This window comes from Carassius gibelio, chromosome B3 (genome assembly GCF_023724105.1).
Source record: "Carassius gibelio isolate Cgi1373 ecotype wild population from Czech Republic chromosome B3, carGib1.2-hapl.c, whole genome shotgun sequence".
Taxonomy (NCBI): Eukaryota; Metazoa; Chordata; class Actinopteri; order Cypriniformes; family Cyprinidae; genus Carassius; species Carassius gibelio.
Window position 1 is genome coordinate 11,309,373 of NC_068398.1, and position 24,697 is coordinate 11,334,069.

At 40.9% G+C, this 24,697-nt stretch overlaps 1 protein-coding gene across 1 annotated transcript in view; it reads left to right on the forward strand.

The window, feature by feature from the left end:
- LOC127953270 (collagen alpha-1(XI) chain) overlaps positions 1-23,724 on the forward strand; it is a 53,706-nt gene extending 29,982 nt beyond the window's left edge. The window contains exons 18-67 of the mRNA XM_052552287.1: positions 1,047-1,100; positions 1,277-1,330; positions 1,708-1,752; positions 2,387-2,440; positions 2,555-2,599; positions 3,698-3,751; positions 3,860-3,904; positions 4,236-4,289; positions 4,616-4,660; positions 5,057-5,110; positions 5,661-5,705; positions 5,901-5,954; positions 6,257-6,364; positions 6,450-6,503; positions 6,793-6,846; positions 6,939-6,983; positions 7,142-7,195; positions 7,284-7,328; positions 7,455-7,508; positions 7,587-7,640; positions 8,049-8,102; positions 8,238-8,345; positions 8,568-8,657; positions 8,830-8,883; positions 8,974-9,081; positions 9,174-9,281; positions 9,366-9,419; positions 9,503-9,556; positions 9,647-9,754; positions 10,101-10,154; positions 12,872-12,925; positions 13,824-13,877; positions 14,078-14,131; positions 14,218-14,325; positions 14,397-14,450; positions 14,547-14,600; positions 14,682-14,735; positions 14,816-14,869; positions 14,962-15,069; positions 15,198-15,251; positions 15,401-15,454; positions 15,741-15,848; positions 16,283-16,336; positions 17,176-17,211; positions 17,476-17,529; positions 17,609-17,918; positions 18,589-18,701; positions 18,820-18,888; positions 19,549-19,782; positions 21,304-23,724. Of these exons, the coding sequence (XP_052408247.1) occupies positions 1,047-1,100; positions 1,277-1,330; positions 1,708-1,752; positions 2,387-2,440; positions 2,555-2,599; positions 3,698-3,751; positions 3,860-3,904; positions 4,236-4,289; positions 4,616-4,660; positions 5,057-5,110; positions 5,661-5,705; positions 5,901-5,954; positions 6,257-6,364; positions 6,450-6,503; positions 6,793-6,846; positions 6,939-6,983; positions 7,142-7,195; positions 7,284-7,328; positions 7,455-7,508; positions 7,587-7,640; positions 8,049-8,102; positions 8,238-8,345; positions 8,568-8,657; positions 8,830-8,883; positions 8,974-9,081; positions 9,174-9,281; positions 9,366-9,419; positions 9,503-9,556; positions 9,647-9,754; positions 10,101-10,154; positions 12,872-12,925; positions 13,824-13,877; positions 14,078-14,131; positions 14,218-14,325; positions 14,397-14,450; positions 14,547-14,600; positions 14,682-14,735; positions 14,816-14,869; positions 14,962-15,069; positions 15,198-15,251; positions 15,401-15,454; positions 15,741-15,848; positions 16,283-16,336; positions 17,176-17,211; positions 17,476-17,529; positions 17,609-17,918; positions 18,589-18,701; positions 18,820-18,888; positions 19,549-19,782; positions 21,304-21,450 (3,690 nt within the window). The 3' untranslated portion in view covers positions 21,451-23,724. The remainder of the gene's footprint in view (positions 1-1,046; positions 1,101-1,276; positions 1,331-1,707; positions 1,753-2,386; positions 2,441-2,554; positions 2,600-3,697; positions 3,752-3,859; positions 3,905-4,235; positions 4,290-4,615; positions 4,661-5,056; positions 5,111-5,660; positions 5,706-5,900; positions 5,955-6,256; positions 6,365-6,449; positions 6,504-6,792; positions 6,847-6,938; positions 6,984-7,141; positions 7,196-7,283; positions 7,329-7,454; positions 7,509-7,586; positions 7,641-8,048; positions 8,103-8,237; positions 8,346-8,567; positions 8,658-8,829; positions 8,884-8,973; positions 9,082-9,173; positions 9,282-9,365; positions 9,420-9,502; positions 9,557-9,646; positions 9,755-10,100; positions 10,155-12,871; positions 12,926-13,823; positions 13,878-14,077; positions 14,132-14,217; positions 14,326-14,396; positions 14,451-14,546; positions 14,601-14,681; positions 14,736-14,815; positions 14,870-14,961; positions 15,070-15,197; positions 15,252-15,400; positions 15,455-15,740; positions 15,849-16,282; positions 16,337-17,175; positions 17,212-17,475; positions 17,530-17,608; positions 17,919-18,588; positions 18,702-18,819; positions 18,889-19,548; positions 19,783-21,303) is intronic.
- The last annotated feature ends 973 nt before the right edge of the window (positions 23,725-24,697 follow it).

Sequence of the window (24,697 nt, forward strand, 5' to 3'; positions counted from 1 at the left end):
TTAGTCAATAAAAACTCATATTTACTAATAAAAAAAAAAAAAAATATATATATATATTTATATATATTTATATATATATATATATACATATATATATATATATATATATATATATATATATATATATATATATATATATATATATATATATATATACATATATATATATATATATATATATATATATATATATATATATATATATATATATACAGTGAAAAATACTACACAATTTTGTACACCCATTTAGCCACCTGTTAGCGACCGCCATGTTCAAGATCATGATCAAAAATCATGAGTCAGGTATTATTGAAGTATTTTATGTTGGAGAATAAACATGAAAATATTTTAGGCTTGCATGAACCACAGATCATATTGACCCACTGACTTCGGTCAATATTACCAGAAATGCAAAAATGCTAATCTCTGTGTTTTAGGACCCATTCCCCCAGCTCTCTATATGTTGGCGAGTTTTGCATGGGCAATCACCACAAATATCCAGCTTTTGTGTGTGATTAGCTTGTGTGTGTATATGCACTCAGATTGTAGATTCAGCTGCCAGAGCTAAATGGGAACACCGGAAACTTTTTAATTTGGCCCTAATAGTTCTGGTCATTGACGGAAGCGTTTGCTATTGAGAGCTGTGTTTTATTGTGTGTGCTGACAATAGCAAGCATTCAGCCCTGCCCAGCTGCAGGACCCGTCAGTAAATAAATCACGCAGAGCTATTTAGCACAACAGCAGCGTGTTTGATTGGGGAAGTGCGAGGTACTCCCGCAGCTCTCCGAGTCCCAGCACCGGATGCCGGCTGAGAATCGCAGCAGATGGGAAGGTTCCTCTGAGGCGGCCTGTCAAACCCTGCCACATGCCACACACACCTCTGCCCCGTAGTCACTGCTCGCGTCTGCCCGTTTGTGTGTTTGAGGCAAAGCATACGACATTGTGAAAGAACACGGGTTCTGTTTAGCTAATGAAGTGTGCTGCTGGAGTGTGTTTGAAAAGACAGCTTTGTCGATCTTGCTCATGGATCTTTGTCTTTTTTGCAGGGTGACAGAGGCTTTGATGGACTACCTGGTCTTCCAGGGAACAAAGGACATAGAGTGCGTAGAGAACACCAAATTGCTTAATCAAATCACACAGTCTGTTTACTGCTCGCTCCAGAGTGGCCCTTAGACGTGTCTAAAAGCTCCGCTTCACTTTTAATAGATCTACAGTCATTTAGAATTCATATTGTGTGCCGTATCTTAAATGTGACTCTCATGTGAACACTCTGCAGGGAGACAGAGGAAAACCTGGACCCCATGGTCCACCTGGAGAGCCCGGTCATAAGGTAACACAGATTTGCCTTTCCTTCTATCCTGTGTTTCGGAGCTTTGTGCAACCCCCTAAATGAGTCTTTTATCAGATTAGTAATAATCCGTTTAAAGATCCCCTGCACTGCCTCAGGTGTGTACTCACAAATCGCATGAAAGAGACAAGCCGTGCACTGTGTGGGATGTGCTCATTATGCAAAGTTGCAAAATGTATGCAGCAGCGATTCCCATTGATCACAGCTTTCAAGAATGGGAATAATTTTGCATACATAACCCTTCTGACATCTCTCCTCAAAGACAAGGCCGGATCTCAACTTACTTTTTTTCTTATGCAGTTGAGATGATAATATTGGCAAACGAACAACGAATTGTTGATTGACATTTCCTATTACAGGGTTCGGATGGACCTGTTGGACCAAGAGGGCAACCGGGAGAACCTGTGAGTGACACGACCCAACCCACAGACAGATACACATGCACAAGGGCGCATAAACACATACACGTCTCTGACATCCCATGGGCAGGCTCGTGTTCCTGCTCGGCACAGCCTGATTAACGGTGGCTCAAGCGCCATTTAAGTCTCGGCAGGTGAGCTGTGATCCAGTGGGGCTCTGGCTGTTTAAATGGATCGCCTAGAGTAGTAAGGGACTTGAGCACCATTACGGCGCCGTGCCTGCCGAGAGAGAGAGATGCTGTGGAGATAAATGCGGGGATGGAGATAGATGAGCTGGGAGATTGGTGAAGGGAAGAGATGAAATCCTGGCCTGCAAGATTATATTTCCATATCAATCACCTCCCTGGAGATCACAGATGTGGCTCTGGAACAGGTGGCTTGGCCGGTGTACAAAGACCAAGACTGACAAAAACAAAACACACATGTCAACCATACACACACACACACAGACACATACACTAGAGAAAAGAGAAGGTTTACACACGTTTGCATACACATTAGCACAGATGTGCAAAAACTGCTGTAGTCTGTAGTGATATACTGTTCGATCATTAACACCCTTGACCTTCATAACGTTAATGGGAGTTTCTTATGAGTTTTTGATTGTTTTTCTTTACAGGGGCTAAGAGGACTTGTGGGGGCAAGAGGGCCACCTGGTCCACCTGGGCAGCAGGTAGGACAATCGCCCATCCATCATATTTACATAATGGCTAGTTGGTGCTGTGGTGTCATTAGGATGTTTAACTGCTGCATTACTGTGAAACAAAACCTTTGTATTTGCTTTTAGGGAATTCAAGGCGTCGATGGTGTTCAAGGGGCAAAGGGCAACTTGGTGGGTCTATTATGAAGTTTCCCATGCATGTATTACACAATGTGTGCAGACCAATAAATCCAATAGAGGATTGAGAGGTCAAGTATGGTTGTTCAAAACAACATGCCAGATATAACCATTGAGAAATAACCGGTAGAGGGTCTGTTTCACTGGCAGACAGGGTAACAGATCCCTTGAGAACTACAGAGCAAAGTTACTTCAAGCCTGCATCCTTTCAACTGACATATGCTGGCGTTAAGTCATGTTGTAATGATAGTATTTACAAGATGACTGCAAGTGAACGACACCACAATGGTTTAATTACTAGTGGGAACTAGATTTTCTTTGAGCCCCAATTTTCAGAGTTGGGGGTGTGTCAATTAAAGAATCACAAGCAAATTGATATTTGTTATAATTAAAGGAGTGATCCTTTGTTAAAAAAAAAAAACCTTAAGCTTCATCGACAACATCTGTGGCCTACCACAGAAAATCTGTACTCATTCCACAGTTTTTTAAAAAGAAATGTGTTGACAGAAATGCACTTCCAATGAAGGTATATGGATATGTTGGCCATTACCCATATGGGCAAGTGTCTCATTCTCAGTATGTAACTCTCAGCACATTATTTGTTGTTTTTACAAACTATTGGTTGATTTTTTTTTTCTTCTGTGGGTTGAATTTGACTGTACATTTTAGTTTGTATGCACTTTGTGTACTGTTGATTAAAATCAGCTATAAAGCTTGACAGAAAATACTACTCATTTAGCCAGTTTATGAGGCAACAGACTTGCGCAACCAAAATATATTTCCCATCGTTCTCAGTGACAGCTGCAGAGAGCTAAAACACATACTTAAAACACCAGTAACGCAGATCATTTGCCCTTGATTTTGTGGTACTACAGCAACAAATCTTTTTGTTTAAAAAAAGTGAAATAAAGAAATAAAAATGAAATAGCCCACCATGTCCATTAATTTTTATTTTTTTATTTTTTTTATAATTAGACTTGCAAACCAAGTAGAAACTTCTCAGGATGACTTGAGGAAATCTTAAATGAATGCCTTTACAAAATGATGATTATTATCACACAAAACTGATTATTTTTTTTTACCATTTTACAGGGACCACCTGGTGAGCCTGGACCTCCAGGTCAACAGGGGAACCCAGGTGTACAGGTATACACCTATCTACACTCCAGCACCACTTATTAAAGCCATGCCAGCAAGGCAAATGTGCGAAACAAATGCTTTAGCTTTTGAATGAAGAATTATGTTGTTTTTCAGGGCTTCCCTGGTTCACAGGGGCCTATAGGCCTTCCAGGAGACAAGGTAAACTCTACAAGTCTTGCTTTATTTGGGTTTTAAAGCACTGACCTTTGAGCATTTGAAAAGAAGCAGTGAGTGTGGGCGAGTGAGCATCTTAGTGTGTGTGCTTTTATTCAGATTTCCATATGAATCTAGACATATAATCAATAGCGAAACCTCACATACACAGGCACACACATCTTCTCTCAAATGTGCCTAAGCACATTATGGATATTGATTGCAGTTAACAAGCTGGGCATGCTGGGTATAAAGAAGGTTTTGGTTTGTGGTTTGGATCAGAGGATTTAATATTGAGTGTGTATGTGTTTATCTGCGCTTTTTATTTTTCAAACAGGGCCCTGAGGGCAAACCTGGAATGCAGGGCCTTCCTGGGATTGATGGTCCTCCAGTAAGTACTGTTCTCCAAAACTATCACAGGACTGAATTTGAATTTGTTTTTATTTATCAAGTTTCTCTACCAGCCAGCAGGGGACACTATGGCGCATACGGACACATGCGCATTGGCGAATTTCATCTGCTATCACAAACGTTCCCAATAAATCTTCGAAGCATAATTCTCATGCACAGAATGCTATATAAAAAAAAGCGATGATGCAGAGTCCTTAGTCCAGGCATGGCCTTTTGTGTTGGCTCATTAGCTCTCTCACAGAAACAGGATGTCGCCTAATCAGCCTGCTGTCATGCTAACACCTGCTTATCCTGTTCAAATCACAGGGTCATCCTGGAAGAGAGGGACCCCCTGGGGAGAAAGGACACCAGGTGGGTTACAATCACACACACTGCTGCTCCACTGACCTGAATAAGCGGTGAAAATTTGAGGAGGAAACGGAGAGAGCCAAGAGTCTAAATGCGGCACCATGCAGAAAAGCGCTGCCCTGTTCATGGTCCCCTCTGTCTGAAGCCTTTTGTTACAGGCGCTCCAGCTGCAGTTGCTAAATTATCACCATTCACAAAGCATAACGGCGTGCTTTTATGTGTGCGCTATCGCAGTAATTGCCCACTTGAATCAAGCCATCGCCATTGTGCGGCCATTGTTTCGTTTTCACCAATGTACACCAATTGGCCGCAATAGTTTAATCGTAGATAAATGACAGGGTATTGTTAGTGCAGTGCTTTCCCCTTCACTAACCTAACATTGTCTCTTTTTCTATTCAGGGTTTATCAGGAGCACAAGGGCCGGTTGGATATCCCGGGCCCCGTGGAGTCAAGGTGAGCAGCTTGTACGGTTAGCTTCAAAGACACTCAAAGACATCCAGTCTAGGATGGCGGACTTTTGATTGACAGTCCGACTGTGGGTGAATGGCAGACAATTGGCTCAGGTAGACCAGTTTAATTCTCCCTGGAAAAACCTTGACAGTGCGCAGCACTCGTGATGGACAGTCGAAAACTCAACAAGGAGGAAAACGAAACCTGTCTGGGCTTGTTTGTGTGGAAGTGTGTGATGCCTTCAGCATGTGGTCAAGGAATAAAAAACGGATTTATCCTGATAGCACATAAATCTACTCTGAAGGTGTCATCCAGATTATTATCGTCTGTGTCTATATTCTGTCACAATGGTGTTTTTATTTGTTGGTGAATGTCTTACCTCCAGCATTCTGTAAGCCGTGACTTTTATTACTTTAAACAGTCAGTGCTGGTATTCATGTCAAGACATCCTATCTGAGATTCTGCCTTTCAGGTGAACGTTTCCTATCTGGGGTTTGGAGATGTGCATAGGTCCCTGCGGCACAAACTGATATATTTTGTTCTTTTCTTACAGGGCGCAGATGGGGTGAGGGGACTGAAGGGTAGCAAGGGGGAGAAGGTAAGAGAAAAAACTTAATCCACTGGTTTTCTCGTAACAAAGCCAAGGAAACAGAAGACACAGTTATCAGGGTAGTGGTAAAGCACAGTGATTTATCACAGGATGTATGATTTTCTAGGCTTCTATGTTTTTTCATGCTGCACATGTGTATTTCAAGGTATTTCTGGCTAATTTAATAATTTTGGTCTGTTACAGGGTGAGGATGGTTTCCCGGGGGCCAAGGGTGACATGGGCATCAAAGGAGACAGAGTGAGTCTTTCCATTCAGCCCAAATATTGTGCTTGTTAAAACTAAAATCATTATTATTACTCAAAAGTGTACTTAATTGCATTAAGTGTTCAACTACAATGTTTGAATGGTCCCATACTGTTTGTGCTATTGATGCAAATTACACTTCATATCATGCAGCTTTTTGGAAAAGGTATTTTTCCCATAACATACTTTACAAAAAAAACAAAAAAAAAACACGGTGGTAACCACTCTCAGTTTCTTTAGAAAGTGTAAAAATTGATATTTTTTTGATGGCATAACTTGTTTGTGTGCATGTTCAGGGTGATAATGGGGCTCCAGGAAGTCGCGGTGAAGATGGACCGGAAGGGCCGAAGGGTCAGTCAGGACCCCTGGGAGAGTCTGGACCTGCGGGCATTGCTGGAGAAAAGGTAATTGCTGCTTCTATTGGGCATTGTTTATATCCCAATTATTTTTGTTTACCTTCATTATCCTGTCTTCTCATTCCATGCGTAGGGCAAACTTGGTGTTCCAGGATTGCCTGGATATCCCGGCAGGCAAGGCTCCAAGGTAAAGCATTATCATTGAAATAACAATAACCTTATATTTATTTTTTTACTGAAATCTGAAAGCAGCATGTCTCAGTCATGGTATATTAATATTTCAAGATTCAATTTTTACTGAAGATGATTAATGGCCATTTAGAGGTGGGTTTATTAATAGCTTATCTGAAACTACAATTATTATTTAGCTTATTTATGGTAATGGGACTTCAGAGGTTAATTTGTGGTTAATTAAATGTAGAGGTTGATTAATGAATGGAATGTGGTAATGGATTAACCTTCGTGTCGGTCCACAGGGATCAGTGGGCTTCCCTGGAACAGCTGGGGTGGAAGGAGAGAAAGGAAAGAGGGTAAGAGGCCGGTGCACTTCTACACTGTCCGAGGGGCTACTCATACCCTGCTGCCTCGAAGTGTGTCTGCTCATTTTTTTTTTTCTTTACAGGGTTCTGCTGGACAGTCTGGTCCCGATGGTGAAAGAGGTCCAAATGTGAGTCTTAAGCATGCTCAGGAAATGTAAAACCTCTGTGGTTTTACTAATACATACATAACACATACAGGGGTTAATAAAGGGGGCAGTCGATAATAATTGATTGAACTATTGTTTTAATCATGCATATTTATGTGCTTGCTTCCTGTTGTTTGTAGGGTGCACGTGGGGGAAGAGGAGCAAGAGGACCGACAGGAAAGCCTGGAGCCAAGGTATGAAATCCATCCTATAGATGGATTAAAAGGTGGTCCTGAATGTGTTTAAATTCATGTGACGTTTCTTTCTTTATCTTATGCACAGGGCTCTGCTGGTCATGACGGCTCACAAGGTGCCGCAGGAGAGAGAGTATGTGTTATCTATTACAATTCTCCTTATATTACACGGTCAATCTACCAGACTAATGTGAGATTTCACATTTCTTTTCATTGCTGGAGATAAATGAATAACAGTGTTTTTTCCGCTCTGCTTCAGGGCCCTCAAGGTCCACAAGGACGCGATGGAGAAGCCGGGCCAAAAGGACCAAACGTAAGTGACCAACAAAGAAAGAAAACTCTTTGAGAGAATGAAAGGATATCTCTAACGTTTTTCGGCCTTTCTTTCAAGGGCCCTCCAGGAAAGGACGGGTTGCCAGGTCATCCAGGCCAACGGGGAGAGCCGGTGAGTCAGTTCATATTTTAAAAATAATCATTTAAGAGAAAGGTCACCAAGGTCATGTCCCAAATGGTGCAATTGATGTGGACTGGTGACATATTTGATGTGACTTGTGAGCAGCCTTCGGAATCGTTAAATGACAAATAAGACAACTGTATATCCCACTTGTCATTTAATGACTTGCAAGTGCTTTTATGAGGCACTATTTGCCCTTAGTGCTGAGCTAGTGCAGACTTCACAGCGAACTACTACCTGACATTTTATACAGCATCACATCATGAGGACAGCATTTGGGACAGGGCCCATCTTGGGCTTTAAATTAATTTCCATAACTAGATGCACTGAATAGTAATTAGTTGTTTTTTAAGCAGTGGGGAAAAAAAAACATTTTCACATTCAAGTTTTTTCATACAGGGATTTCAAGGAAAGACTGGACCCCCCGGGCCTGCTGGAGTGGTTGGCCCACAGGTAAGTCGATCACACAGGCTTGGATGAACAATGCCTTCCTGCTTCATGGTCTTTGCTCAGTTCCAGGAAGCTATGCAACATTTATGAATGTTTGATATGATATAATAAAGCTGACTCACTTATCTTCTATTCCAGGGAAAGAATGGGGAGACTGGCCCAACCGGTGACAGGGGACATCCGGGTGCCCCGGGACCCCCTGGAGAGCAAGGTCTGCCAGGAGTCACAGGCAAAGAGGGAACCAAGGTTAGATATCAGTGTTAAAATTATCATCATCATGTAACACACCAAACAAATCCATCTAGTTATAACTTACATTGCTCATTACGCTCCATATGTTTCTGCTCATTCAATATGAATAGAGCTCCCAGCATGGCTCAGTGCCTATAAAGAGTGATGGATGACTCCAATTGAGTGAGAGAGTGGTGGGAACAGACATCCATCTTTTTGTGTTCTCTTGTCCCCCAGGGAGACCCAGGGCCTGCAGGGCTGCCCGGGAAGAGTGGTCCTGGTGGGCGTCGTGGATTCAGAGGAGAAAGAGGCTTACCTGGCACTCCGGTAACATACCTCAGAACATCTGAGAGAATATCTTCTCATAATTGCCTATTTTGATAGCTGTTGTCTTAACATATGTGACAATCGTTCCAATATGAAAGCAGGCTTTTTACAAATGTAGGAGTTTTTGACATATATATCTCATCTTTACTCTCTTGCATTTATGGTTTATTAGGGTACTGCAGGTCTGAAGGGTGGGGAGGGCCCCCCTGGGGTTGCAGGACTAATAGTAAGTGTTTTTTTCCATTGTCCTTTTTTCCTCCTTTGTGTTTTGCTTTATATACTTCTCCTGACTAAAATGTTGCATTCCTTTGTCCAGGGTGCCACTGGTGAAAGAGGACCTGCTGGACCTGCAGGTGCCATTGGTCAGCCTGGTCGCACGGGAGGTGTCGGTCCCCCTGGGCCAATGGGAGAGAAGGGCGAGCCGGTGAGTGTCGACAGGATATTTTACTCGGTGAAATGAGATGATTTACTGCTGTGCTGGAGTAGTAATGACCAATTACCTCTGTACCTCTTCAGGGTGAGAAAGGTTCAATTGGTCCTGCTGGGCGAGATGGAGAACAAGGGCCTGTGGGATTACCAGGTCCTGCAGGGTCGCCCGGTCCACCTGGAGAGGACGGAGATAAGGTACAGCTTTGACTCATTTTTCAGCAGTTGCTCATGCTTGTGTGTTCATACTGCTCACTGCTTATTTATGGGCATTTTTTTCAGGGGGAGACAGGTGGACCAGGACAGAAAGGCAGCAAAGGAGACAAGGGAGAGTGGGTTAGTATCTCTATCTTGTCAGAAGTGCTGAATATTGCATGAACTTTTTTTGTATCACCATATCTCTGTAATTTATCTCACAGGGTCCCCCAGGGCCACCTGGGAGCCAAGGACCTCCTGGACAGCCAGGATCAACGGTATGAATGAGTGTGGTGTGTGTGTGACCCAATGTGAGGGTGACTGGAATTCTTTGTGTGTACACAGTCCAGCACTGATGTTTGTTTCAGGGTCTGGATGGAGAGCCAGGGCCCCGGGGACAGCAAGGAATGTACGGACCTAAAGGAGATGAAGGTCCTCGTGGTTTTAAAGGGGCAACTGGACCACCAGGGTTGCAGGTACAGCATATGGCACATACATATGACTTTTAAGACCGTCTTTCCGCAGTGTGACTCTAGAGTTAAACCAAACAAATCCTATGAAATCAAAGTTTTGGCTATAAAAATGCAACCAACAACAGAGGTTTGTGGGTTTTTTGGGGGAAATTTAAGCCTGCATCCCTGAGTTGTTCTAAATTGAGCATTCTGTCACTTCCAGATGTCCTCATTTATTGACTGCATGCATGAATGCACTGTTTGCAAAATCTAAATTCATCTAAATCCAGATTAGACATAGTTCATTGAGGGGGTTAATCCACCTTAATTTAGAAACTGTATGACTCTAAAATTAAATGTGTTTATTTAGGGAATGCCAGGACCCCCTGGAGAGAAGGGAGAGAGTGGTCATGTTGGAACTATGGTAAGATGTGCATTTCATAAACCCTTCGAATGAATTTTTTTGGCTTTCGTATAAGTTTTTAGCCTATGTAATACCCATGAATGCTACACATATGCATGCAGCATAAGTTGGGGAAAAAATCAGTATATATATATATATATATATATTAGGGCCGGGACTTTTAACGCGTTAATTGAGATTAATTAATTACACAAAAAATAATGCGTTAACTAAGATTAATTAATTACAGAAAAAAAATTATAATTTTAATAACTTATTTTTGCACCGCGGAACGTTTCTCACTGGATGAGTTTCGGCGGACCGATTATACTGAAGCACCAACTAGCATTCGCATATCACCGCAGCACATGATCGAACCTCAAGTATCACCTCAACGCAAAACATATAGCAGCTAGCGTGGACTTTACACTTTATGTTGAACTATGTATTATTTTGTTGGTGCAACAGTTTATGTTGAACTCTTTATTGTTTTGGCCAAGGTTATTGAGAGTTTGACTTAGTATGTTATGGCCTCTGAAGCAACAGAGAGATGTTTTCTAATAGTCAGTGTTTCCAATGTTCTGAATGTAATTGACAGTATTGTGTTTTACTAAAAAAAACACTTTACAGAAGGTTCCAGCACCTATAAGCTACCTGAATTTCTGAAATGTACTATTTCTAAATTGTTTCTAAATATGCTATTGCTACACTTAATGGCAAAAATTGCACTGGTGTGCTAGACTTGGTTGAACAAAAATAAACAATATTTTGTTGCTTGAGCTTATGTATTCAGTCATTATTCAATGGTATACTATAAATCCATGTGAAAAGAAATTACTTCTCACTGTTCTCAGGTCAAATATTTATCTGCGATTAAAATGCGATTAATTTCGATTAATTAATTGCAAAGCCTCTAATTAATTAGATTAATTTTTTTAATCGAGTCCCGGCCCTAATATATATATATATATATATATATATATAAATGTAAAAATGTTGAGTCGGATTTGATTTGAACTTCAGTTGAGTTGAAGTTTTCTTCCACCCTGTTCTGTTAAATGGTCAGATATATATATATATATATATATGAAAATTTCAGATGCGAAAGCCTCAGTGCCATTTAAAATTTTCTTCTAAAATTAGCATTTTTATTAGGCTCCTATTAGAAGGCTGAGTAATTTCACTTTAATGGCAATGAATAGGTTCTCTTCATTGCCATTACAATGAAATGACTGAACATAAACATAGGAGCCTGAGAAAAATGCTCAAGTGGCACTTTGAGGCTTTTTGCTTCTGAACTCTTATATAGATGTAAAAAAGTACATATTTCTATATATTCAAACAGCCAGCTCTACAATTGTGGCATTTGAGGAATTTCAACCAGGCTTACTGATATATAGATTTTGTTTTCTATTTTAATATCAAATTAAAGCATCTTCTGCATCTAAAGTGCTACCTCAGTTCAAATTCAAAGACTTCAAAAATAGAAATGGAAATTTTTAATTCTCCAAAAGAAAGGAAAATTCAGAAGTACTTCTACACGCAAGTGTAGAAGTACCTGAATGATTAGTAACCTGAATGATTAGTGAATCCATGTCACTTGTCAAAGAGCTGTTACTTTGCTAGGCCAGTGGTTCCCCAACTTGTACCTTGAGCCTCAAGCACAACTCACATTTACACATTTATTACATCAACATGAAATAGTAGTTTGGGCTAAAAACTTGTTCATGAAAAACAATCATTCACTCGAGTATCACATTAAGTCAGTCCAACATTTCAACCTGCACAGAATTTCTCTTAACAGCACTGTGTGTATAGGATGAGAGTCAGTAGAGAACTATAACACAGTGAAAGATGAGGAGAGAAGCCGTGTGGACTAGGGCATCATTCGTGTGTGTGAGTGTATAAGTGTCAAACCCGTGTGAGTCGAGAGTGACAGAAGAGAGAGAGTGATGCTGGTTCTGAAGTGGAAGGCAGCGTGACAGCTGTTAATCAGATTACCGTGAGCCTGGGCTGTCTAATGAGCGCACTCCTTTGTGACAGTCTTCTCCCGGCTCCGTCAGCCATGAAGGAATGCAAAACAAGATTCTCAACGGTTCCACACACTTGCACGATTAGATGAAGTGCATCAAAACCGGTCAAAAACAAAGCCACAAGACCTCACTGGGAACATCTCATCCATGAGTGAATGGGATTTCCAGGCCCTAATGCATAGCCACTGAATTTCCCATTTTCACTGTACCGGTTTGTGTTAAGCCTCTGTGATGGATTCTGGAGAGTGAGGTATTGTATATTTTTGAGAATACACACTCAGCCGTGGTGTTGATCCTCGCTGTTGTATATCCAGCTGGATGCTTCTTGCTGCACTAATATCTCTCGGTGGAGACCGCGTGCGGCGTGCTCGCAACAGTTTTGGTCAGTTTGATTAATGGCTCGTGTTCCGCCCTACGCAGCAATAAGAGGTATGCCCCAGGAGTTGAGAATTCATGAGTGTGTAACCAGACAACAGAGAAGTGAGATGGTCCACATTAAAAAGCAGACACAGCACACAGAGAGGAAATCAGCCCGTCCGTAATAGCCTGTCACCACTATGTCAGAGATGTACAAAAAAAAAAACACCTCTCTGACACGGAGAAAGGTGCTGATTCTACAAAAAAATAGCAGGAGAGAGAGAGAAAAAGAGAGAGTACATGTCTAATGAGATGTGGGAAATGCTTAATCTTTGTGCTTCTCATCAGGGCCCTCCAGGACAACCTGGCCCACATGGCCCCCAGGGACCCAGTGGGGGAGAGGTAAGTGTCTCTGTGTTTTCCTTCCTGTCAATCAGACCGCTGTGCAGAAGGGTTCAAGTGCAGGACAGTAGATTAGCACTGATTAGGGACTGTCGTCTAAGTACTACTGGGACATAATGAGGAGTCCTTGTTTCACCACCCCAAAGATCCCGTCCTGTGTATTAACACTCCGCTGTGCCACAGATTAACCCCCCCCTGGCTGTTATGAAGTCACATACGACGCCTCATTTCCCTTTCATCAGACTTTCATCCTCCCCATATCTCTTTCTGCCCACCCTCTGCTGATTTTGAGCGTTAAATTATTAACAAGAAGTGGGATATGATCCTTCTGCAAGAGTTATATTTACTTCTCTATGAATGATTAAGGAATATTAGACTATCATCCCTGAGAGGGAGTTATATTTACCTCTATTAATGGCCGCCTTTGAACATCTCCAATGTGTTAATAATTGAAAAGTAAGAGAACTGAGACAGACGCGGCAATGACCCGTATGCCAGCACTCTCACAGAGCGGGAGAGAAGAGTTGTGCACCAGGACTCATTGTGACCTTTCGTATAAAAAGCGTCCAGTATGCTTGTGCTGGTCTTCTATTTGGCTTCATGTGTGCACCTCACTTAAAGGCACTCAACAGAGAGACTCCAGAGACCAGGGCAGCCACTTCAGTTTAGACTCATTCGAGATATTCATACTCAGCCACTGCAGCCATAAACGCCTCAGCCAGGAGAAGGCTGAACAATATGGCGTTTTACCTTAATAAAATATGATGGCATATACACAGAGACCATGCTCGGTAGTCTGTAATCTCATCACTGTAATGTCAACAGTCTGCAAGTAGAGGAGACAGCCTTGCATGCATTATGTATGAAACTGACTTAGTTTTTTGTTCTGTGTGGCAAGGGTCCTCAGGGCATGCCGGGCGGAGTGGGCCAGCCAGGAATGGTGGGAGAAAAGGTAGACCTCTCTCTAACTGTGTATATGTACAAGTGTTTTTGTGATTTATGGCAGAGGTTGTGTTTATTTGTTGGAGGGAGCTGCCTCTATAACTACGTAAACATATAAGCCAAAGTATGATGGATAGTCACTTTCTTTCTTTCTTTCTTTCTTTCTTTCTTTTTTCTTCTCTTTGTCTGTCTCATTTGCAATCTATCTAGGGAGAGGATGGAGAAGCAGGGAATCCAGGAAATGTGGGTGAAACTGGCCCCCTTGTAAGTAATTTCTTCCCGTTACCTCTTTTCTCATTAGTCTTTGATCGCCCATGTATCACTAAGCACCCTGTTGCTTTAATGTCAAGGGAGAGAAAGGTGAAGTGGGTGAGAAGGGTGATACTGGCCCCCCTGGGGCTGCAGGACCCCCAGGAATCAGAGGCACACCTGGATCAGATGGACCCAAAGGACACCCAGTGAGTAAATGTTCCCATAGTTGAAACTGTCTGGATATTTTTACTCTGACACCATCCGTTTTACTCAATAGGGTCCCCTTGGATTTCCTGGAGACGCGGGACCCCCTGGAGAGCCAGGTGCTAATGTAAGTGCAGCAACACCTGCATCAATTCAAGGTTCAAGATTGATACATTTTGATGGTAATTTCACATGTTGATTTGAATATAATTTGTGGTTGTAGGGTATTGATGGTGGGCCGGGAGCTAAAGGGGATAATGGCGAACCTGGCAAAGCTGTAAGTAGAGTATTCAAGCACTTAGAGATGTGGATATAATGATACTGAAACTAATTGAAGTAAATATTCTGTTTTAAACAGGGACCCCCAGGAGCTTCAGGAGAGCCTGGCCCTCCCGGGCCACCTGGACGGAGGGTGGGATTTGCTAGTTTACTGAATGATTCCCATACTATAAAAAAACTCTGTAATCTAATCACTAGTCTCCTTCTACACAGGGTCATGTAGGTCCTGAGGGAAATGAAGGGAAACAGGGAAAAAAGGGGGCAAAGGTGAGTCTTTTATAATAAATATTTGTGTAAACTCTCATATATAGCATGACATAGTTTTATACGAGGACAACTGTCATGTTTATCTTCTTTAGGGTTCTGCTGGTGCCGAGGGTCCAGTGGGAAAAACAGGGCCTGTTGGACCACAGGGACACCCTGGAAACCCTGGTCCAGAGGGTTTGCGTGGGATTCCAGGCTCTGCTGTGAGTCTAAGCACATCTATGTTACAGTAACACTCTGCTATTGATGGCAGATATCGAACAATGTAACTTAACCGGCTCTTATTACTGATCTCTCTCTTGAATCTACTACTCTGCTTGGTCCTTTTAAGGGGGAGCAAGGGTTGAATGGGCCCCCAGGGCAAACCGGACCCCCAGGACCTATGGTAGAGTTTTCACCACTTTTTTCTCTCCCATATCGATCCACAGCTGTATCAAATGCTGATCTAAGAAAAGAAGACAAATGATTTTGGACTGGTTGCAAATTCTGCCTCAAAATGAAATTGAACTTTGTGACTGGCTTTGCTTTATGTAGGGTCCAGCTGGATTACCAGGACTGAAAGGAGATCAGGGCATTAAAGGGGATAAGGTATGACCTGACATTGTGAGGTGTGATACCTGACTGCATCATAGATGTGCTCGTTTCACATAAGCTCATTTCACATAACCCAAACAATACAGCTTGAGAGAGCTGAAACCAGATTGAAACCAAACTAAAGCCAAACTCTCACTAAAGCCAAGCATAAAACTCTCAAAGCATAACTTCTCTGCACTGTGCACATTGTGAAATATTGTGAAGTCTTTCTGTTTGCGAAATATGGCATGTGGTAACTGTAATGATTGGAGCACTACTTTAGCTCTGCTTCTCTTTGCAGGGTCATGTTGGGCTGATTGGACTGATTGGACCTCCAGGAGAGATGGGAGAGAAAGGAGATCGAGGCCTGCCAGGAAATCAGGGAGTACAAGGCGCTAAAGGAGATGGTGTATGTATACATCCCTGCCATTATACATTTTTTTTTTTACTATATAGTATATTTTAAGGTTTTAAGTATATTTAGATTTAAGGTCTTTATTAGATTTAAGAGTTTTATTATAATGTATCTAGAAATAGAGTAGGCAACTGCAATGAACATTCTCTATCACAAATTCGCTGAGAACATGCTAAGAAAATGAATGAATGGTTCAAGAGAAATGTTTTATAAAAGTAGATTTTGAGCTATACTTTTCTTCTATGACCAATATCTTAAAAGTTATGATGCATTTCAATTTAATATCTTTTTTGTCTATTGATGGGCAAATGTTAGCATGAATGACCGGTAGCCACAATAGAGATGATGTTACACATACAGTACCCCCCTTAACTACCTTTAATAATGATGGCCTTAAAGAAAATGTTATTTTGATCTCTTGATAATAGGGTGTTGGTGGTCCCCCAGGCCCGACTGGTCCACCTGGACTCCCTGGGTTGTCTGTGAGTTACCCTTTTTTATGCAATCCTTTTTCTCACTCAATTTATCGATTACTCAACTCAACTAAACTCAACTTTATTTATAAAGCCCTTTCAAGACCACAAGTGGAACCAAAGTGCTGTACAGAAAGTATAAAAGAGAAACATAAAAAAAAAAACAAAAAAAAAAAACAGACATATGACATACACACTTACAAAGCATTGTCAAAAGCTAAAGAAAACAAATAAAGATTAGTCGACTTATGGCTAAAGGTCTGGAATCCATGGCAGCTTTCATTGGCCAAGGCCCGCCCATGAGGCCTTTGACCGACATTTCAAACAACCAACAGTTCGTTTCATTTCAGCATCACATTTCGGGGCATGGACATTTTGCCATAATAACAGACCGGTGTGTAAAACTCTTAGACGCATTTTAAAGATTCTATGCTAAAAACTTTAAATATTTCACATACTTTTGAGAATCCAGCGTTTAGTTGATCCTGATAAGTGCTTGTTGTCACAGTTGTAAACATGGTGGCTTTCTTCTTTGGTGAGGGGGTTTGGCGCAACAGCATCATTGTTTCAATGCATAATGTTAAAGAACGCGACACAAACATCTCCCGAAAATCCTATAAAATATAACCAATCTGATGTCGACTTCGAAACTCCTGAAGTGTTTCCACTTTTGTGTGCCATATGCATCAGATGTGGTTAGCCAATGGTCCGGAGACTATTTATTGATTATCTCTTAGTTTCATAGTGGAACAGCAACTACTTTTAAAGTTACCTGTTAGGTTTAAATGTATTTGCGGAATCATATTGCCTGTTTTTTTATTACTGTTCATTCTCTTTCTCACTGGTAGGGTGCAATAGGTGAGAAAGGATCTAAAGGAGACCAGGTCTGTATACATTTTTGAATGCAATCTTGTGTTTAAGCCTCGCTCTGTTATTTGGTATTTGTTTGTTTTGATCTGAGCTTTTGCCTCTGTTTTGAAACCTGAGTGAAAGATATTGTCAGTGCATGAGTTGCATCCTGCTGCTGTAACTTGGATAATCCCTCTGAACGAATCACCAAATGAAGCACTGAGTTGGCAGGAGCCTTTGAGGGTAGTGCCAGTTTTAGGGATGCCTGACTAAACTGTTTCTATTTCTCTCCCCCAAAGGGAGCCATCGGTGCAAGAGGAGATCCAGGACCTGCTGGCCCACCTGGGCCACCTGTGAGTCATCATAATGTCCCCTTAATTTTCTGTCTGTTTCTGATTTCCTGTCTCCTCATGTCTTACTCTGTTTCTCTAGGGCCCACCAGCCACTATGATCGAGCCGCTGCCATTCAGAGAGGGACGTAAAAAGCGAAGGAGACACTCAAACCGACAAGGAGCCGGAGCCAGGGCAGAGAGCGAGGACGAGGAAGCAGTCCAGCTCAGCATGGAGGATTTCCTACAGGCAGACGAGTCTCTGGATGAACCAGAAGGCATGGAGGAGGTGTTCGCTTCACTTAACTCAATGAAAACAGAGGTGGAGCTCATGAGAAAACCACTCGGGACCTTCGAGAGTCCTGCCCGCACATGCAAGGAGCTGATGTTGTGTCATCCAGAATACAAAGATGGTGAGGAATTTTACACTCATTTCCAATTAGTTAATTAATTTCTGTCCCCATCTTGGTTTATTTGCACATGCTGTCTGTTCACTGAATGGATTATGCAAATGAGCAACAGCGCACTATTCTAAGCTGAATAGAATTTGCACAGTGTAATTCTCTATCAAGCAGGTCAGTTCAGAGTCTTTGGTTGTAAAAGAGGCTGCAGACTACCACAATCTGACAAACTTCAATGGAACTATATAGAATCACTACTTTCCACCAGATACCAGAATAAGCTTTTAAAAATGCAGAATGCAGTAATTGGAAATGGCGCTTATTGGACTTTCTTTGAACTTTAAGTTGTTGGAATTTATGCATTTGGCATTAGCAACATACAGTTTGTCAATTCATGCTTGTTTGGGAATTGAGCCCATGACCTTGGTGTTGCGAGTGCCATACGCTGCTGTTTGAGCTAAAGGAATGTCTTCATTTTCATGCAATACATTTGATTCTACATTTTGAATGCCACTCACATGACCCTGGCAAATAGCGATAGCAGTATCTTTAATGATTTTAATTTACACAGAAAATAACTGTGTGTTTAATACTGAAAGTTAATATTTAGGGAATTTGCCCCATGTGATTCTCCCCAGCTAAATTAGTATTTAAAGAGATCTTGCAATCCACCCCCTCTTAGGTGAATATTGGATTGACCCAAATCAAGGCTGCCATCGAGACTCCATTAAGGTTTTCTGCAACTTCACTGCGGAGGGGGAGACCTGTCTGCACCCTGATAAACGATTTGAAATGGTGACTCTCAAACCATACTCACGTACACTACACACGTCTCCCTGCAGTCTCAGTTCAACAGGCCTTCTGAAATCTGAAGAAAAACACGTCTGATCTGTCTTCTCATCTCTCAATACAGGTGAAGCTGGCCGCCTGGAACAAAGAAAAACCGGGCAGTTGGTACAGCCAGTACAGAAAGGGCAAACAGGTGCTTTTCCCTTCAAATGTTTTTCTGTCATCTTTTAACTCTCTGACTGTCAACATGCATGCAGCTCCAAGTTTAAATCTAGACACCTTTATTTTTTAAAGAACATTTTGCCTCAGAATTATTTTTGTCACTCCACAGTTTGTTAGAAACATACTGCCATATGCGATAAATAGACCAGTTGTCATATAGAATTTTTACTCTCAAATTAACAGCAAAACATGGTGGAAGAGGTTTTCTAAACTGTCAAACAATCAACCAAGATGCATCACTCAATGGGTGTGTGTCTTTGATAAAAATAAAAAAATAAATGTAATGTCTGGTCTGGAAAAGGGATATGATGGAATTTATATGCGGCTCTATCTGAAACGCCTCGGGCCAAACTCTCTAGAGAGCACGCTAGCGACCTCCATCCGTCTTGACTCATTAATGATGCTTGAGACTAACAGCTAAAGCCTTTCACTCGGAGCTCATTCGTAAGGTGTGACATCTGACCTTGTTATGGAAATTTAGGCAGACAGATGTCACTCTTTCCTGCCTTCATTAGAAATACATTCAAGGGGGGGTGAGCAAGTTTGTATGGATGTCTTGCAATAAATATGTCTAAAGAACTGTCTTTGATTAAGCTGAGTGCTCCTTACCCATGATTCCCTATTGCTGCAGTTCTCCTATGTTGACACTGATGGAAATCCAGTTCCTGTGGTCCAGCTGACCTTCCTGAAGCTTCTCAGTGCCACAGCTACGCAGACCTTCACCTATAGCTGCCAGAACTCTGTTGGCTGGTACGACGTGGCGAGCCACAGCCATCAATTTGCCGTACGGTTCCGTGGCAGCAACGACGAGGAGATGACACAAGCCAAATCGCCCTTTATCACAGCACTGTATGATGGCTGTCAGGTGAGGAGATTTCTATTCATGAAATTAACATAAGCAGCTTTGGGTTTTGATATTGAACTGATGCTGAAAATGTACCATCACAGGAATAAATAATATTTAAAAATGTTACAAAAGAAAACATTAAAAAAAAAAAAAAAAACTATAACCTTATAAAGCATAGGAGATTTCTTTCTAAAAAATCTTATAGACCCAAAACTTTTGAATATAAATAGTATTTAAATAGTACAAACATTGTATTCACTTTCTTAGTTTGTCAGACAACCAGTTTCCTCACAGGTTTGTGAATAGACACTCTCAAACATATAGTGCAATTTTTAAATAGAAATCAGCCATGTAAGAGTAAAAACTACAAATATTTGGCTACCCAGGAAATGAGCTATACTGTATGCATCTTTTGTTTCTCAAGTATACATTTGACCACTTTGGACAAATTCTTAAGTAAGCCCATAGTAATACCAGTAAATTACCATAAAATTACAAGAATGACTACCGGAAATTTCAAAAATGCGCTGTTCTCACAGGCAAACGCATTCCATCGTTTTTCAGAAAAAAACACCATTCACACATCGGTTTCAAATTACAGGTAAATTATGAGACATCATTAAATGGAAATGGCCTCTAAACAACTATGCCTCCTGGCATTGGGTTTGTAAACATGGATGGGTAAACGCAATCAGTGTTTTTGTTGATAATTTTAATTAATTGAATACGTTTTTGGGTCAAAATGTTCACATTCATGCAGGGCTTTTAGCACAGAGACATCACAACTTCAAACCGAACAACACTGTAAATGCGTCATCTGCGTCAGAATGTTATGATTGGCTAAGAGCTGTTGAATTTTGAATTTCTGCGCCTTTGGATTGGCCCAGAGTGGACATCTTACGTCAGCGCATTCTGAACTCATACTTTCTCATGCTGGTAATCTTCATTCCGGCAGTGCACTGGCAATGTTACAACTCCTCATACCGGTTTACGAATTTAAAATAAATGAATAATTTTATTTGCAGGGTTTAAATCTGCATCTTTCATGAAAAGCATCTGTGCATGAATCCCGAGTTAAATCAACAGTCCTAATTCATTGATCATGACGCAAATCAAAAGCAGGCCAAACCTCTACGAATGTTTTCGCTACTTTAAATGAAGTGCTAATCTAAAGCAGCTCTTTTCTGGGGTGCCTAAAGAACCTGGTTATTCTGTCACCATGTGTTTATTTGTAAACAGTAATTTTGTCTGTATGGGAAGTGTTAGTGTAACACTTCCTTAGAAAAAAAAAACACCCACACTTAGTGTCTCGGAGTTTAATGAATCACCAAATTAGCCTTCCGTCAGCGGAGAATGGGGAGCTGAAAACAATCAGAACACGCTAATTCTAAAATAGCAACCAAATAAGCCTATTTCAGCAGGAGTTTAATGCTCTATTCAGCAGAAGAACCTCACAGGGATACACTCAGCAATTCACCCCAGAACAAAAATACACTATAAAAGCCTTCTTTCAGCTCACGTTTTATTTTCTTCCCACAGACACATAAGGGGCAGGAGAGGACCGTGCTGCAGATTGACTCTCCGCGATCAGAGCTTCTTCCGCTCATAGACGTGGCAGTATCAGACTTTGGGAATAACAACCAGAAGTTTGGCTTCCATGTTGGACCTGTGTGTTTTAATGGCTAACACCGAGCGCCTCATCACAGGACTCGCCAGCTAAAGAAACGAGGCCACGAATGCTATTTATTACGCAATATGTAGACAGTGGGTTTGGTGGCATTTTTCCAAATGACTTTTGAACATCTGATGGGTTGCAAAAGCCCAAAAATCCATGGTGGCTACGCAAGGATGCCAACCATGACAAACTAAGCACATTTATCAAAGGGAAGTCTTTTTTTATCTCGTTTTCTGTCTGTCTTTATACTGTACTTACCTGTGGATTAAATTATGAGGCGTGACCCACTAGAGTTCCCAGAAATGCTCCGGCTGAAAAACAAATACATCATTTGTCTGTCATCTGCGCCACAGACCGTTTTAGCCCGTAGCATATATGCTGAATTTACAGCCTGTGACTGGGATCTCATATTTGTTTGTCTCATTTGATAGCAATGAGTTGAAATTAATTTGCCACTTGAGGGATCAGCTTCAACATTGAAGAGTAAATATTTCTCAGACCCATTTTCCTGCTTTGACTGCAATGTGATGCCAGCTGAGGCAAAGTTTTACCTCTTTACTACTGTAGTTTGACAAGAAAATACCACCCCGATCTGTTTGTAATTCCTCGCTTGGATATTCCGTCGCATCAAACTTGCAGTGTTACTCATCTTTAATCAGTGCACGCTCATACATAAACAATGTTAAGTAAGGCCCAAGCTTTTCAAAACGCAAAGCAGTTTATGTGTATGACTTAAATGGAGCCCAGCTGCTTATTAATATGTAAAGTAGTCCGCTCACTTAAACTGCTTGTCTTGTTAGTGGGCAGCCCAGTGTCTTTGCCTGTCAGTGATCCATGTTTCCATGGTGCTAGACCATCAACCTTTGCTTCACACAGCTGAATTGCTTCATATATGTATGTGGTAATGAATGAAAAATACTGTGTCGGATTGAGATGGGGTGTCATTCGAGCATTACACTGAAGACTGACTAAATTATGCTTCTCTTTTTATGTAACCACATTCATATTTGAATTTGTGATTACCAAGTTTCTTATCATCAACCTCAAGAGTATTGTGTGCTGTGTATGTGTGTTGATATGTCTTGTTTGTTGTGTGTTCCCACTGTGGTGCTAAAGAGATTTTTTTTTTTTGCTATGTGTAATGATAATTTGTTGTCTCAGGGGCAGAGGTAGGGAAAGGGAAGACATCTGTGGTGCTTAATACTAATGGAGGGAGATAAACACTCAAAAGAAAAAAAGTGATGTAATATACAGCCAATATGGCACAAAATATATTTGTAAAGAGCAGGCATGCCAATGATGTAATGCTGATATGTATATAATATATTGGCAATTTATATAGTACACAAAAATGCTGAGAATAAATGCATTTTAAACATTAGAGGTTGAAAAAGAGAGAGAAAAGGTGTACTATCGGTTGAAAATGAAAAAAGGAAACCTCCAAAACTGTTTATTGAGCAATGATGATCAATTTTACACTATATTTTCTCAGTTTAAAAAATAAAATCACCTAATCTGAAAACAGAAACTGATTATTTTTAATATTAAGAATACACTGCAGAAATATTTTTACTCAGTATTTTCGTCTACTTTTCCAGTACATGACATACCATATTTTGATCAAAACCATTTTTTTTTCCCCCAACTAAGCAAGTTTTGGTTGCAAGTGGTGTAAGAAAAAATAATCTTGTTTTGAGTTTTTATTTTTCTGACCCCATTGGCAGAAATTTAGATTTTAAATAATTCATTTAGTTTTCCTCCTAAAACAAGATTCTTGTGTCATTTTGCAAGTAAATTTATCTCCATTTAAGAACTTTATTGGTACTGGTAAGCATGACAAAAATACAGACTTAAGACAAGGATGTTGTTAGATATGGAACTGACATAAAGCAAACTATTAAATCTGTTAACTGGCACATTAAATGAAACACAATACAGCATTTTACAATTTATTTACAAACATAAAAACTCAAAATATTTATTATCTGTTGACAGGGGTTGCAAGATTTGAAACTACATAATGTGGAACAACCAAATTTTTTAACTGGACAATCCAAGAATGACTAAGTATTAATTGGCCTGGTTGCTGTGGCTAGTATCCTTATTCCTAAACTAAGTTCAGTCCTGCCCACCCTGACCTCTGAACCCTCCTTTGCATATTGTCTGTGCTACTAATTTGACGGTGTACAGTTATTCTTAGGTATGAATGATAATACTAATCTGTTGCCTGACAGTTGTATTTGTGAAAAAGTGATGAGCAAATTAAAAAATGCTTTTCTTTTAAAGAGACCTTTTCATTGTCTTCGGAGTGCATGCAATTTTTCGGGTTCTGAGGCGAGTGTCTTCTTGGAGAGGATCAGAGGCACTGTGATGTTTTCTGTAAAGGCAACAGACAAGCATGTCTCTTCATTAGCCGCAGCTACATTCTCTCGCTCTCTCTGCACTTGTAATCAACATCACTTCCTACCTCGCAGATGTAATCAACTCTGATTCACTCCCCAGTTCATTTATTTCAATTAACTTTTGTTTCCTTCCCCAGGAGAGGAACCACGAGGAGAAGGGGAAGCAGACAGCCGTGTGTGCGTAAATAATGAAATGGCTTTGGATTAAAAAGTGAGCCAAGGAGAATTAACCATATCTGCGGAGGGACACAATGAAATAGGGGTGGGAATTGGCAACCCACCCTGCTCACCTCCCCTTCATTTGTCCCTCTCTGCTGCGTGTTTTGCTAATGCGCTGTTCTTTTCTCCTCTCAACCTCTGCAATTATTTATAAGCACACAAACGAAGCATTCTGCAACCAGTAAGAGATACCCGCTCACCTCTTGAAAGTGAATAAATTGCCTTCATGTTGTTGGCACAACAAGCGCATCTCCTAGAAGCACCTTATAATCGCTACAACCGTTATTTAGAAGCGAAATGCAATCTCTCATCTCTGATTGCAAATAACAAATGTGAGATGCTCTCTCTCCTAGAAATACTGGATTTGATGTCTCTGTCAGTTTTGAGGCTTGATACGCTCTATGCAAGTACATGAGCGCAAGTGCTGCTAGCGGCACAAGCTTTGTTTTGTGTGCTGCTTTGTTCCAAACACAGTTCACAACACAATGCAAATGGGTGCTATGGCAGATGTTAGAGTAAGCCCTTCTTCTATAGCCAGTCATGGTGAAGCCACAGTTTGAAATTAGCAAGGCTGCATATGCATTTAGTACTTCCCAACTATAAAATATCTTAAAAAAAGTTTTGTTTTGCTGTTGTT